This window comes from Setaria italica, chromosome II (genome assembly GCF_000263155.2).
Source record: "Setaria italica strain Yugu1 chromosome II, Setaria_italica_v2.0, whole genome shotgun sequence".
Classification (NCBI taxonomy): Eukaryota; Viridiplantae; Streptophyta; class Magnoliopsida; order Poales; family Poaceae; genus Setaria; species Setaria italica.
The window spans coordinates 43,662,609-43,675,970 of NC_028451.1; the positions used below are offsets into that span (position 1 = coordinate 43,662,609).

Below are 13,362 nucleotides of genomic sequence, written 5' to 3' on the forward strand. Positions count from 1 at the left end.
TGAACAATAAAAGAACTACCATCATGAAGTCTAGGCATTAAATGAATGCCATAGCTTCACCCAGGAGAATTCATTTGTATAAAAATAGCCTTTACCAAGAGCATTTCAATACACAATATACTTACTTCCTACAGGTAGCCAGTCTATACAGAAGCAGTTGAATCAATACTGTTTACAACATCCTGATGAACTCAGTAAAGGTATTTTAGCTGTTACTTAAGGTGCCTGTTGAATACCACCTGTAGTAAACACAAGTAAACATATTTAGCATATAAAAAGAAGCTGACAGTCCTAGTAACCCATCTGTGGTAAATGAACAGTGGGAGGTGAACTAGAAGCATTGGTTGCACTGGATGAGCTTGTTGTCTTCCCATAAATGTTGGACCCCTCCAGCTCCTTCAGTGTTCCATCAGATGAGGTGTATGAAAATTTGCAAAGATGGATTGGTGGTGCAAAGTACATTGCCACAGGCATCTTTGGTGGAAGGCTGGGCAATGATGCCTCGAACTTCAATACACTTATGACCTGGCGAATAGAAGGTCGTAAATTATAGTCTGGGTGTGCACACCAGAGCCCCACAACCATCAAGCGCACAGCTTCACGCTCATCCAATGCACCATCAAGCCTCCCATCAACTGCATTAAGAATCTCATTTCTTCCATAGAGATCCCACACCCATTGGACCAGCTTTATCTTCTCATCATCTTCCTTTGGCACAACAGGCCTCCTTCCACAGGCAACCTCCAATGCAAGAATGCCAAAGCTGTACACATCAGATTCTTTGCTTGCTTTGCCAGTGGTAACGCACTCTGGAGCCAAGTAACCCATTGTGCCAGCTATCACAGTAGTTTGTGAGCCTCGATCATGGTCAACAAGACGTGCAAGCCCGAAGTCCCCTAGCTTAGCATTGAATGAAGAATCAAGCATCACGTTGCTTGGCTTGACATCGCGGTGCACAACACATTGTTCCCACTCCTCGTGAAGGTACAGGAGGGCAGATGCAACGCTGATGGTGATCTTGAACCGCAATGGCCATGTTAGGATGTCACTATTGTCATAGAGGTGTGTGTCCAAGCTCCTGTTTGGCATGAACTCGTACACGAGCAAGAACTCTCCATGCTCATGACACCAGCCCACAAGTTGCACAAGGTTCCTATGCCTCAGCCTGCTGATGATCTTGACTTCAGAGATGTACTCCTTCTTCCCCTGTGTTGATCCTTTGGCAACTCGCTTTATGGCAATGTTGAGGTTTTGATCCTTCAAGAAACCCTGGTAAACTGCTCCAAATCCTCCTTCTCCGAGCTTTCTTTCCAATGCAAAATTCTTTGTAGCAGCCACAAGTTCATTGTATCGAAATCTTCTTGGACCCCTCCCTTTCTCAAACTCACCATCAATGGACTCATCATATTCTAGCTTCTCTTCTTCCTCCTTTCTTAACCTCCTTGTCTTTCTAAACCTCAGGAAGCACAAAACCAAACCCATAGAAAAACAGACCATGCCACTTATGCTAGTAGCCAAGCCTATGACTACTACTCTTTTCATCTTCTTACTCTTCAGCTGCACGTCAGTTGAACTGAATTCCCAGTAAAGTATCCGATGAGTCTCTACCAATTTACCAGTGGCAGCTGAGAAGCCAATTGCCACTTTGTCTGGGAGATATTTTCTGAGATCAACTGAATAAGATAGGGTGGAGTTGCCACTGAATATTGGGCTGTCCTTGTACGTCAAGAAGACACTCAGGTTCATGGAGCTGGCCTGGTAAGTTACCCATGCATTGGCTATCTTACCATCCTTGATGCTACTTTTCCATGTTACATTGGTCACAGATACAATAGAATTGATGTTGATACCTACATGATTGTCGTCTGGATCCCATGAGTTCTTGTGGCTGTCAAACTCGATGGCCACGATCTGGTTAGATGTCTCACTCTGATCAGCACTGCTACTGAAGAGGCCAAGATTACCATCGCCGGAATTATTGGGGACAACAGAAGGGTATGGTGAGAGGAAAAAAGCGAGGCCCTCACCGTTCGAGCTGTTGGTAACATTAGCTTTTATCATGAATGTGAAGCGGGTTGTGAAGTCAGCTAACTGACCAGTGGTGCTATCCCAGAGAGTTACCGGATCTGTGAAGACTGCTCGTCCAACACTGTGAGTAATCTGGCCATCCATCTCTTCCTTGGTAAGCCTGACTGCCTTGTTGTAGAAGGCATCCTCCTGGAACTGGATTGTGGCCGCTCCATTGTGGTTCGATTCGGTGAAATTCAGCTTGAATTGCAGAGGACTGACATGGCCGATACTTTGGAGTATGAACAAGTGGAGTGCCAAGAAGCCAGTAATTGTGCTTCTTGATCTCATGGCTGGTGAGAGTGCTGGAGGGAAGAAGGAAGGAGAGGAGAGGCAAAGCATCACAACTTTTGTGAACTGAGAGGTTGTTTCCTATGTATGCTGATGTAAATAACTATGAATTCCCAACTTGGTCAGGCGTCGATTACTTCACAGTTCAGACAGATGTATCAATACTGCCGGCCTGTCAATAGGGCATAGGCCTTGAAAAGACAGATGTAAGCCACAGGAGAAGCAGCTCAAATTTGGATTTTATATGGTACCAGAGGGCAGAGGATGTAAAATAATGTTATGATATTGAACTATGAATTGAAAATTTCAATAGGAGGGAGGATGCTTGGTTTTTATCGCCAATGCCGGCCTAGATCACAGACAAAACACATGAAAGCGAGGTTAAGTATAGTCCTTCCACACAGGGTTTGCTAGTTGCCGGCCAAAGCAATATCTTTGCTTATTTTCAGCAAATGGAGCAGGTATCACCTGTGAATTCCTGGAGCCCCGAGGTTCTTTTCCATTTGGCATCTGTGCTTACCATACTGAATTTGGATGCATTTTATTTTCATATAGTTCAGTGACGCATCATTTCATTCATCTGTATATAGTTTACCTGGTCCTAAATATCAGGTCAGTGACAATGTTTCTTAATATTGTGTAAGCTTCAGTTTCTACGGGGCATCCGTTGCCAAATAAGATCACATTCAGTAGTAGGACGACTTATTACAATCTGTTGTGTTCAGAATTCAGAACACAACTGCAGTCAACTGTTGTGTTCAGAATTCAGAATCTGTTAAGTACTTGATATTTGCAACTGCAGTCAAATGAGGTTTGTTTATCAAATTTGATATTTGCAACTGCAGTCAAATGAGGTTTGTTTATCAAATCCGTGTCAATATATTTGCGCCCAAAAAATTCCCTCAAAACCAAGAAATTGAAAAAAAAACGACAGGCAGCGGGAACTTTACCGTCATTTCCAAATGTAGGCACAAGGCAAAACATCCAGGCTCTCAAACAAAAAGGAACACCATTGTTACGATGCTTTGCTGAGTTGTATTGTAAGGACAAAAAGGGTCCATTGCACTAAACCATAAACCCCTAGAAGAGAATATACATCAAGTGCTCTGTTCTATCCATGCAGGGCTGTCGTATACAGAAATGAGCAGGTCAAATCAAACCCCTGAAGACAATGTACAGAGTACACTGTCGAGTGAAAGCAGTCATACTCGTTGCTCGGCGTCGTCGCGAGCTCCAGTCTCGTCGTGCCGCCGTTAATCGCCGGTGCTGGTGTCATCGGTCGGCCAGACCACCGTCTCCAGCAGCCTCTGGCGCATGATATCCAGGTTCTCTTTAGAGATCCGCTCGTACATCATGGCGTGGTCGCATTTCTGCTCAGAAACAGAGAGATACGTTTAATTTGTGCCATAGAGTTTTATTTCTTTCAGATTGAACTGAACTGATCTCTGAATTGACTACCTTGATCCATTTGCCGTACAGGTGAAGGCGTGTGATCATCACTCTCTCGGCCAGGTCCTGCCTCTCCTGTCATATACGTACGAAACAAGTCAAAGAAATGAACCCTAGAACAATGCTGAGGCGCTCGTAGTTTTGTCAGTATCGTCAGAACAACCAGAAGCGAAGGAGATGGATGATGTTAACCTTTGCGAGCAAGCGAAGGAAATAATCGCCATCTAATGGATCGCAGACGGTAATGTAGCTGACAAAAAGAGTAGCGTTAATTTCGAGCAAGAGCTGAACAAATATTCAAATGCAGGTACGAATTCTGACAGAATAAAAAGGATAGGTGTTCACTCACTTGTAGAGCCAGGTGTACGACGGGGGATTCATCTCGTACAGCTGGTGCAGGACCGTGTGCGTGGCCTTGTAGGTGAAGTAGTTGATGATATTCTGCGTATCAGAATTCAGAACAACAGCAACTGATGAAATGTCTCGCAGATTAAAGAATCCACACAACCAGAGCTAAACGTTTGATTCCTCTTCTTGTAGTGAGACAGTGCTAAACAACTCAGATGCAACAATAAAGCAGTAACTGTTAACATTTCAGGAGCAACATTTTTGTTAAAAAAAATGCTTGGCATGTTGCAGCAGTCAGTGAGGCGCGGCGCACGGTACCTTGTGCACGTCTTCGAATCCGTCCTCGTAGGTCCCGCCGAACTCGGCCACGACCACGAGGCCGCGGGCGCGGCCGGTGGCCCGTGCCCTGCCGCGCCGCGTCCGTGCCCGGGTTTGCGCGCGCCGCCGTAGCCACCTGAACCCGCCCACCATCCCGACCGGCGCCCGGGACGGCATTAATGCCCACCGCGAGGTGCCCCGGCGGCATGCGGTGGGAAGGCAGGCGGCAGTGTGCGCGGCCGCAGCCGCAGCCACCACCGGCGCGGCGACCGCTGCGGCCTGGGCGACTGCCATCGTTCGAGGAGACGGATACCGGCGAGATATTTTTCGTCGGCTGGCCTCACCAGACGGCCAGGTGTGATAGCGGCGTAGCCTTGGGAAGGCCGCGGAAGGGCGGGAGGGACAGGCTGGTCGTGGTTTCTGTGGAGGAGAGCTTTTCGCTCGCGGAAACAGCGCATTTTTTTGGGCTTTTCGTTGCGAGCGCAACGGCAGAGCCTACGAGCGCCCGTGGTCAGGAGGAACGGGGATGAGATTCTTGTGGGGCAGATGATCTCCTGGTGCTGATTGCTGAAGAAGCCGCAAGGGACGCCGACATTTCGTTGATTCAGAGTTCGGCTTTTGTCCCTTTTGGTGTTGTCGAGAATCTTCTTTCTTGACCTTTACTGATATATTGCTAGCGTGAATTGCAGAGCATGATGGTCTAACAGTGTATATAACCTTGATAATTCGTTCCTTTCTTAATTCGTCTCACCAAATAGACTAAATTAGAATCCACTACAAGACGTGATTTTTTTCCTATTATGTTTATGTGAGTAATAAGTGTTTCATTACTTTTTAGCATTTTTCTTATCTGGAGCCCGATGATTTTTCTAGTATAATTTGTTTTCTTTCTCAACAATTGTACTAAAACACCAACAATTTAATTTTGGAAAAATTTCATTTTACTCCACCTATCCACTTTATCTGTTTAACCCTCCGAACAAAATTTAGTCTCACCTTACTCCATTGAATTATTTCATTTGGTCCAATCTATGCCTAATTAGATTTCTCTTTTTTATTTCTCCATGTATGAGTTGAATTTTGAGTTCAAATTTTGTGAGCAGATATAAAACATAATGCCTAATGTAAAAATAATTATACTAAGAATTTTTCATAAATATCTAAAATATTTTTCTAACATAGATCATAAAGTTATAAGTCAAGTGATTTGGAAAAAAAGTTATAAGTCAGGTGACAAAATTTGAAATTAAAACTCAACTTGTACGCGAAGAAAAAAAAAATCTAATTAGTGGGTAGATTGGATCAAATGAAATAATTCGGGGGAGTAAAGTGAGCCTAAATTTTGCTTAGGGGTTAAGCGGACAAAGTAAATAAGTGAGGAAATTATTGTCATAATGTTGGTGATTATCAGTTGTCCAAATATGCTAAAAATCCATGGCCACTTGTAAATAAATTGTTGGGAGAAGGCAGTGATCTTGTAGTCATTGAGAAGAGGATGTCATCGACTCTTTACTTCTCAGTTCCAAATTTTGAGTCCATTTGGTAGAGCTTCTCAAAGGCTTCTTCACTGATTTTTATTGAAGCCATACCAAAGGGGCAATTTCAAAATGGCTCCACCACCGAAGTTGAGGAGAAGTCGCAAAACAGCTTACACTAAAGATGAGGAGTAAAAAAAAATGGCCTCACCGGCCTCTCCTCCCTCTCCAAGCATTAGGTGACCATAAAATTATCCATATTACCATTGAGAAGTCATTTTATCAAACGTTTTTCAAAACGGCTTCAACCTCACTAGAGAAGCTGCTCCACCAAAGAAGCTAGAGATGGAGCCATTCTGGCACCAAACAGGACCTTTATATATGGTTTCCGCCGCAGGGTTGCCGTATCCAGAAGGTTGTGAATGTCATACTTTTCACTAATGTTCATACGTGCAATGATGCTGGTGATTTCGTCCAATGCAACCCCCCCGGTCCCATCTTACGGTTGGAGCTCTGAGATATAATTCAAGAGGGTGCCGAGTGATGAAAAAACAATTGCTCGGGTTGGGAAAGGCTGAAACATGGTGTGGTGAGTGCATTCTTGGTCATTCCACCAAGTATAGGCTGAGATTCTTACTGTATCTGCAGCACAATTCATTGGAGTTTCGTATCACTTGCTAGCAATGGTAGATAGTAACGAGTTAACGACATAAAGAAAAGATGAGATCAATGATGGAGCCAATCGCAGGGCAGGGCAAACCGGGTTGCATCGTCAGCAAATCTACAAATGAAATTGGACGGTCTCAGCCCAGGAAGTGAAGCCCAAGCCGTCCATCTCGGGCCGAAGAGCCTGAGCCCAGTTCGCACCAGTCGTCGTCAGTCGTCACGAACTCACCAATCAGCCTCGCTCGCGTCCGCGAAAAACCAAGGAATTTTCGTTGCGTCTCCCGGACGCTCCTCCCGACCTGCCATTCCCACGCCGATCGTGCGGTCGGCCACGGAAACCCGCATAAGCAAAACCACCAACGCGAAAGCGACGACACGAGTCCGTGACACCGATTCCCTGACCCAACCAAACAAACCAACGAACGAAAACGAGGTCGCGCCGTAGCGCGACGCCGAGGCGGGGTCAGGCAAAAGCCGCGGACTTGCCGGGGGCGCGTGTGGAGACCAGCTCGCCGGTCGTCGTCCCCTCCGATCCTGCACTGATGAACGCGCGATCTCGTGGCCTCGCGGCCCGGGGGCTCGGTCGCTGTCGCCGCCCCGTGGATTGCGGCATCCGCACCGGCTCCGGCACGGCGCAGCGCTCCCAACGAATCCGCGACTTGGTGGGTTCGTGTCCGTCGGTGTCATCATCATCATCATGATCATGATCTCGCGCTTGCGCGTAACGCGTCTCGTCGGGCGAGGGTTTGGTGGAAGCGGAGTCCCGAGCACGTATCCGTTCGCGGCCCGTGCAAGCTCAAACGGATCGTCACGGCCAAGTGTGTCTCGTGCTGTCGTGCACAGTGTATTCGAAATCAAGTTCCAAAAACATACAAATGTATTCGAACCGGTTGGTAGCGTTCCAGCTTGCTGGTCACCTGTTTCTTCGCGAGATACACCGCTATTCCTAATCGGTGAAATTGTAGCCAAATTCATCCGTATTCCAAAAATCTTGGTGGCGTGGAAACTCATGCTATGCTTGGGCTAAGCACATATTGACAATTGTAGCCTAAGTGGTGCTCGTACTGAATAGTGCTTGGCCAAGCACATGTTAATAGGTCTGTCCGCTTCAACTTATAAGCTAGCTGAAAAGCTGAAACGGTTGATTTGTTGTGAGAGGAAAATACTGTTTGGTGGCTGATAAGCCAGCTGAATAAGCTGAAGCGAACAGACCTGTTGAGTTGCTGATAATTTTACAGCAGATAAGTATATCAGAAGATACCCAAACTCAAATCTCTAGAGCTAATCTTACCATCCAGAGTAGTGCGGCTAGTGCCCATCCAAAATTTCGTCGATACGGCGGATACCTGCTCGCACCTCTCACCGACTCTCAACCGCCCTCGAAAAACCAATACGGGGCCCACAAATATTCCAGTACTTCGAACCGAACTCCCAATAAATCCGAGGGCCTTACCGCGAAAACCGCGTCAAAACGTTACTTCGAATCGTGCCCCGTCTGCTTGACGACCGAGCCGCCCCCTTTTTCCTCCCCCCTTCCTGCCTCGCAGCCGCGCGCGGGCGCGGCGGCGGAGGTTCCCGGTTACCCCGGGGAGGCGGCGCTCGGTTCCGGCGGGGATGGGCACGCCGGAGTTCCCCAACCTGGGGAAGCACTGCAGCGTCGGCGACTGCCACCAGATCGACTTCCTCCCCTTCACCTGCGACCGCTGCGACAACGTGCGTTCCCTGCAACCTCTCCCGTTGTTTTTCTCTGTTTGGATGCGGTGATGCTTTGGTTACTTATTCTGAATTGGACTGCTAGTACAAGCAAATTTGTGTGCTGAATTGTTGTTATTTGGATTAATGAACTCGAGAGCTGATTTTTCCATGGAAATCTAGTGGATGCGGTGTGTCCAGATAGATCTTGGGAGTAGTAGCTGTTTTGGGGCAACCATTGACTAGGCTTTACGATAATGATCTGAATGGCAGCCTCCTAGTGACCTAGTCCTTGGTAGTAGGCACGAACCCGAGGAGATGGGAAATGGAACCTTAAACCACTCATGTTAATGACCGGGCAACACCATCGGATGTCTTAATTGAGATGGTGTATCTAATCTTTGACCAGAAGAATGATCCCTTTATGCACATCATAAGGTGGCGCTTTTGATTTGCTCCATTTGTTAGTGAGGTAGAGTTACTGTGTCATCCTTTACCATGCGTGTACAATCTATTGTTGACATGGTCTACATGACACTTTTATCCACTTGGCTGAGCCTAGAACCCAATTAAAAATCAAGATGTTCAAGAAACTAGTAGTTCATTACTAGATGCCATTACAGTGGGTCACTGATTCACGCACCATCATGTTTGAGGTCCAAAATAACTTGCTAGTTCGGTAGTTCTCCTTGGCACATACCAAAGTATATATCTTTTTTTTAAAAAAAATTATTATCCGAACATTCACTCATGAAAGTCTTTTCTTTCATCTGAAAGTTTACCAGCTTTGTCATGCGGATAATAGCATGAAGCAGACTACTCTATGCTTCTCACACAAAAAGAAGCAATTAGTATGGAAATAGTACCTATATGTATCGAATGCCAATGACTGTTGCTAATTGCAAACATAATAAAACATTCTCTTATGGTTGGACATGGATACAATTGGAAACAGGTATGGGGGCATGGGTACAAGGAAAAAAGATGTCCTAGACTCCTAGCCAATGACAGTGACTTTATGTTAACTTTGAGTGATGGTGATGATTTATTTCAAAAAAGTGATGGTGATGATAGTTAATGCATGGAATGCTAAGAATAACAATACCCACTTGCTGTACATGATTCTACAAACACATAATGTCAGTCACATGTTCCTGGAATCCTGTATGCAGCAATCACTTAGGATGCCTGAAAGTTGCTGTACTGACGGAACTTTTAATTGACAAATTTAATTTACCGGCACCATGTCCTCTTTTTTGCAAGGTTTAAATGTAGCAGATAGACAATTTGGGGTTTTTACTTCTTTCTCTTTTTGTTCCCCAGAATTTATTCAACCCTTTTGACGCTTGTTGGATGAGATAGCAATAATGGGAAGTCCAAAGTAAACAATTATATAGAAGGATAGTGCCTGAGGTCATTTTTCCATGTTTCTATTGAAAAAGTAGTATCTATATTTGTTGTAGCTGAGGTAATTTAAAAAATTGCCTGAAGGCTTACTGTCCATATTTATTGTCTATAGTTATCATTGCTAATACTTTCAGCCAGAGTACTGATTGGGTTGTTGGACCATTGTTTAGGTATTTTGCCTTCAGCACAGAAGTTATACGACACACCAGTGTCCAAATGCAAATCTGAAGGATGTTACTGTCCTCATCTGTCCACTCTGTGCTAAAGGGGTTCGCCTCAATCCAAGCGAAGACCCAAATATCACCTGGGATACTCATGTTAACACTGACTGTGATCCATCAAATTACCAGAAAGTAACAAAGAAAAAGAAATGCCCTGTGCCCGGGTGCAGAGAGGCACTGACTTTTTCCAACACGATCAGATGCAAAGATTGCACCAAAGAACACTGCCTGAAGCATAGATTCGGGCCTGATCACAAGTGCCCAGGACCAAGAAAAGTGGATTCGGGCTTCCCCTTTGTAAATATGCTAAGGAGAAGTCAGAAAGTGGAGACACGTCCGAACAGCAGTAAGAACAATAGTTCTTCATGGTGGAGCTCCAGCCTTGTGAATGCAGCAACGAATTTCAAATCATCAGCTGAAGCTGGAATGCAGAAACTGAGCATCGCTACTAGCCAAGCCTTCCAGAAGGCTAAGGATGGGATCTCCGCAGACAGCAGCAGCAGCAGCAGTGAGCTTGTGGAGGAATGTGTTCATTGCCCAGCTAGATTTTCCACCGTGGGGGCCTTAATTGAACATGTCGAGAAATCCCACCAGACAAACCAGCAACCTAGTCGTGGCCGAGTGACAATTGATGTTTGCCCCAAGTGTAGCAAGGGGTTCCGAGATCCGGTGTTGCTAGTGGAGCATGTTGAGAGGGAGCATGGCGGAACGTCAAGAGCATAAAGCTGCTCGTGTGTACTTTATAACTTTTTTTTTCTTCTCATTTCATCCATTGGGTTATGCTCTACTCCTTTGGACTTCAAATTTGCCCATAGAAAGTATAGTAGTATGTTGGATTGAGGGCAAAGCGGTTGTCCATTCCATTGAACCTACCTTAGTATTTTGGTCGTTCTGGATTCTAGAAATTAAAGTATGATTTGTTAAGATAATTTGCCCATAAATAAAATTTTGTTGCACGGCTCGAGTTCACAGCCTCCAGCTGATTTAAGTCCATCGAAACATACAAACTTTAGCCCATGCATTTTGCATTGACCACTCACAAGTCCGGCCTAGGGGCATAAGCATTTTGTGCCTTTTTAGGCCTCTTTGGAACGTTGTATTCTTAGAACGTAGTAGAACAGAAGAAAGACATAGGATTAGAGTTTGGAGGAGCTTAAAATCCTTCAGGAATTCAAAATGGACAGTAACTATGTACTGTATAGGAGTAGAAGGGAGGAATACCGGATCTCCTATGCCTGTACAACTCGGGTCGGAGTCGGATTCAAGCGCCACACGGACCAACAAATAACAAGTCACTTCTCCAAAGTCCAAACTATAAAATCAGCGTCCTTTCTGAGGGGAAACCTGACTGCCCGAAGGCGGCGCTGTCAGATGCTGAACGTAGCATATCGTGTACAACAACGGACGAGCCCAGACGACGATCTCCGCACCCGGCGGTCGAAGAGACTAGAGACCTATGGCTCCACGCTCCGGCCGGATCTCTCGGGGATCAAAGCGAGGGAGCCATGCCCGGACCTCTCGTGTGGCCAAGAGAGCGCGCGGCGGCCTCTAATGCCCCCCCATCCCCTCTCCGCGAGCGAAGCAACCGAGAACGCTCTACGATCCGGCAGGCTGCTGCTATTCGTTCGCATCACAGATCCATACTTGGAGGGCGAAGCGATCGAGCACGCAGCGCTATGGGTGCCCTGTCGCCTCCCGACCCGATGATTCCTTGCGCCTCCTGGAGGGACTGGGCCAATCTCAGTGATGGGCCCGCGGGGCTGATCGCCGAGCGCATCCTCGCCGACGACGTCGCCGACTACGTCTCCTTCCGCGCATCTTGCCGTCCGTGGCGGCTGTGTTCCACGGACCCGCGGGAGCACGGCGTCCTTGACCGTCGCTTCCACCCGTGCCAGTGGACCATGCTCAGGACAAAGGAGGGAGGCCCTCGATACCGCCGCGGCTTCATGAACGTCACCACCGGCTGCTGCAGATACGTGGACCTCCCGGAGCTCCGCGGGCACGACGTGTTCGGGCCCACCACGGAGGGCCTCCTCGTCCTCCTCGACAGGGCCACCTTCGTGGTCCGCCTGCTGAACCCGATCACCCGCCAGGCGGCCGACCTCCCGCCGGCCACCACGGTGCTGAGCCAGAGCGATCTGGAGCTAACCTGGCTCAGAAAGGAGGATTTGTTGCAGGTGTCAGGCGCGGGCCTCGCCGACGCCTCCACGATCGCCGCCCATTTCCCGGAGATCGATACGGTTGCGGTCGCCAAGCCAGGCGATGCGCAGTGGACGGTGGTCGATCGCGGGGAATGCTTCTTACCAGCCATGTCTTTCGCCGGCCGCTTCTACTGCGCCACCACGAGGGCCGTGATGGTGGTGGAGACCGGCGCCGACCAGCCGCCGCGGCTGGCCATCGCCGCCGAGCTGACGAGGCCGTTCGCCAGGATAATGTGGGACACCGTGCATCTCGTGGACAACGGCGGGGAGCTGACGCTCGTGGACCGTGAATGCAAAGGCAGCCGGAGTCCCAGAAGATACAAGGTGTATCGGGTAGACTTGGCTGCGAGGGAGATGGTGCCCGTCCGTGGGCTCGGCGGACGCGCGGTGTTTATCGGCAGTGAACTGGCCCTTTCTGTCTCGCCTCCGGCGTTCCCCTCCATCAGCGCCGACACGATCTACTTGGGATTCGACGATCTGTTGACAAGTTTCATGGACGATAGCCCGATTCATCTCATGGATGGAACCTCCGAGCCTCGTCGATTCCACCATGGCACGGATAACGACTATGGACCTCGGCGTGTTGATGAGTGTCTATCATGGTGCGTGACGGGCTATTGTGCGAGCACCGCTGACAACGACGACGACGAAGCTGCTAAACAAGACCGAGCAGCTGGGCCACGAAGGACGCCCAGGCAGCGAAGGCCCAATACCAAGTTAGCAGTCTCGGAATGGGTGAGGCCCCAATAGGCGTGCGTGTGTTTTCCGGCTGGAAGCTGCGTGTGATCTCTCTCTGGTGCCGCCTGCCGGTGTCCCTTTTCCCGGCGATCTGCTAACATATCGTGGCAGCTCAAAGGGCAAATATAGGTTTGTGAAACAAGCATATGCCAAAGTGTATGCTTTAGTATTTGTACGTGCCACGCGTTTATATGTGCTCTCTCTTTTCGTTCATCCTCAAGATAGTGCAATGTTTCTTGGCAAAAAAAAGAAAAAAAAGAAAAAAAAGAAGAAGATAGCTCAATGTTCAAGGCTTGAAAAATTCATATGGACAGCCGACAGGCTTGCTCAAGGTGAGAGAGAGATGTCTACTCTTGATAAGAAGAAAAGTTAAACCTAATAATGGACATTGGACACGCAACTTCCTTTTTGGAAAGATGCGTTTATCCGGCGAACCCCTGACATTTGAGCAGCCTGATATTGGTGTTACTGAGTGTAGGACTGTATATG

The 13,362-nt window shown here is 47.6% G+C and overlaps 4 protein-coding genes across 5 annotated transcripts; 2 read left to right on the top strand and 2 right to left on the bottom strand.

The window, feature by feature from the left end:
- On the bottom strand, positions 1 to 3,209 carry LOC101774255 (L-type lectin-domain containing receptor kinase IX.1). Its single transcript, XM_004958018.3, has one exon. The coding sequence runs from the start codon at positions 2,407 to 2,409 to the stop codon at positions 292 to 294; it is 2,118 nt and encodes a 705-aa protein (XP_004958075.2). The 5' UTR covers positions 2,410 to 3,209; the 3' UTR covers positions 1 to 291.
- A 114-nt stretch (positions 3,210 to 3,323) lies between these two features.
- On the bottom strand, positions 3,324 to 4,994 carry LOC101774664 (chaperonin-like RbcX protein 2, chloroplastic). 2 transcript variants are annotated; one of them, XM_012843811.3, is made up of 5 exons: positions 4,474 to 4,994; positions 4,157 to 4,248; positions 4,000 to 4,057; positions 3,817 to 3,873; positions 3,324 to 3,728 (listed from the first exon to the last, which is right to left on the bottom strand). In XM_012843811.3, the coding sequence occupies exons 1-5, from the start codon at positions 4,765 to 4,767 to the stop codon at positions 3,612 to 3,614; spliced, it is 618 nt and encodes a 205-aa protein (XP_012699265.1). In that variant the 5' UTR covers positions 4,768 to 4,994; the 3' UTR covers positions 3,324 to 3,611. The 2 variants fall into 2 exon arrangements, with proteins under 2 accessions (XP_012699265.1, XP_004958076.1); XM_004958019.4 differs by having other exon boundaries at positions 3,346 to 3,728; positions 3,817 to 3,882; positions 4,474 to 4,944.
- Positions 4,995 to 8,089: 3,095 nt separating this feature from the next.
- Positions 8,090 to 10,908, top strand: LOC101775341 (zinc finger AN1 and C2H2 domain-containing stress-associated protein 16). Its single transcript, XM_004958021.3, has 2 exons — positions 8,090 to 8,327; positions 9,884 to 10,908. The coding sequence occupies exons 1-2, from the start codon at positions 8,229 to 8,231 to the stop codon at positions 10,655 to 10,657; spliced, it is 873 nt and encodes a 290-aa protein (XP_004958078.1). The 5' UTR covers positions 8,090 to 8,228; the 3' UTR covers positions 10,658 to 10,908.
- A 702-nt stretch (positions 10,909 to 11,610) lies between these two features.
- On the top strand, positions 11,611 to 12,885 carry LOC101785207. The gene has a single exon (XM_004959711.1). It carries the CDS (start codon positions 11,611 to 11,613, stop codon positions 12,883 to 12,885), a length of 1,275 nt encoding a protein of 424 aa, XP_004959768.1.
- Positions 12,886 to 13,362: the final 477 nt, after the last annotated feature.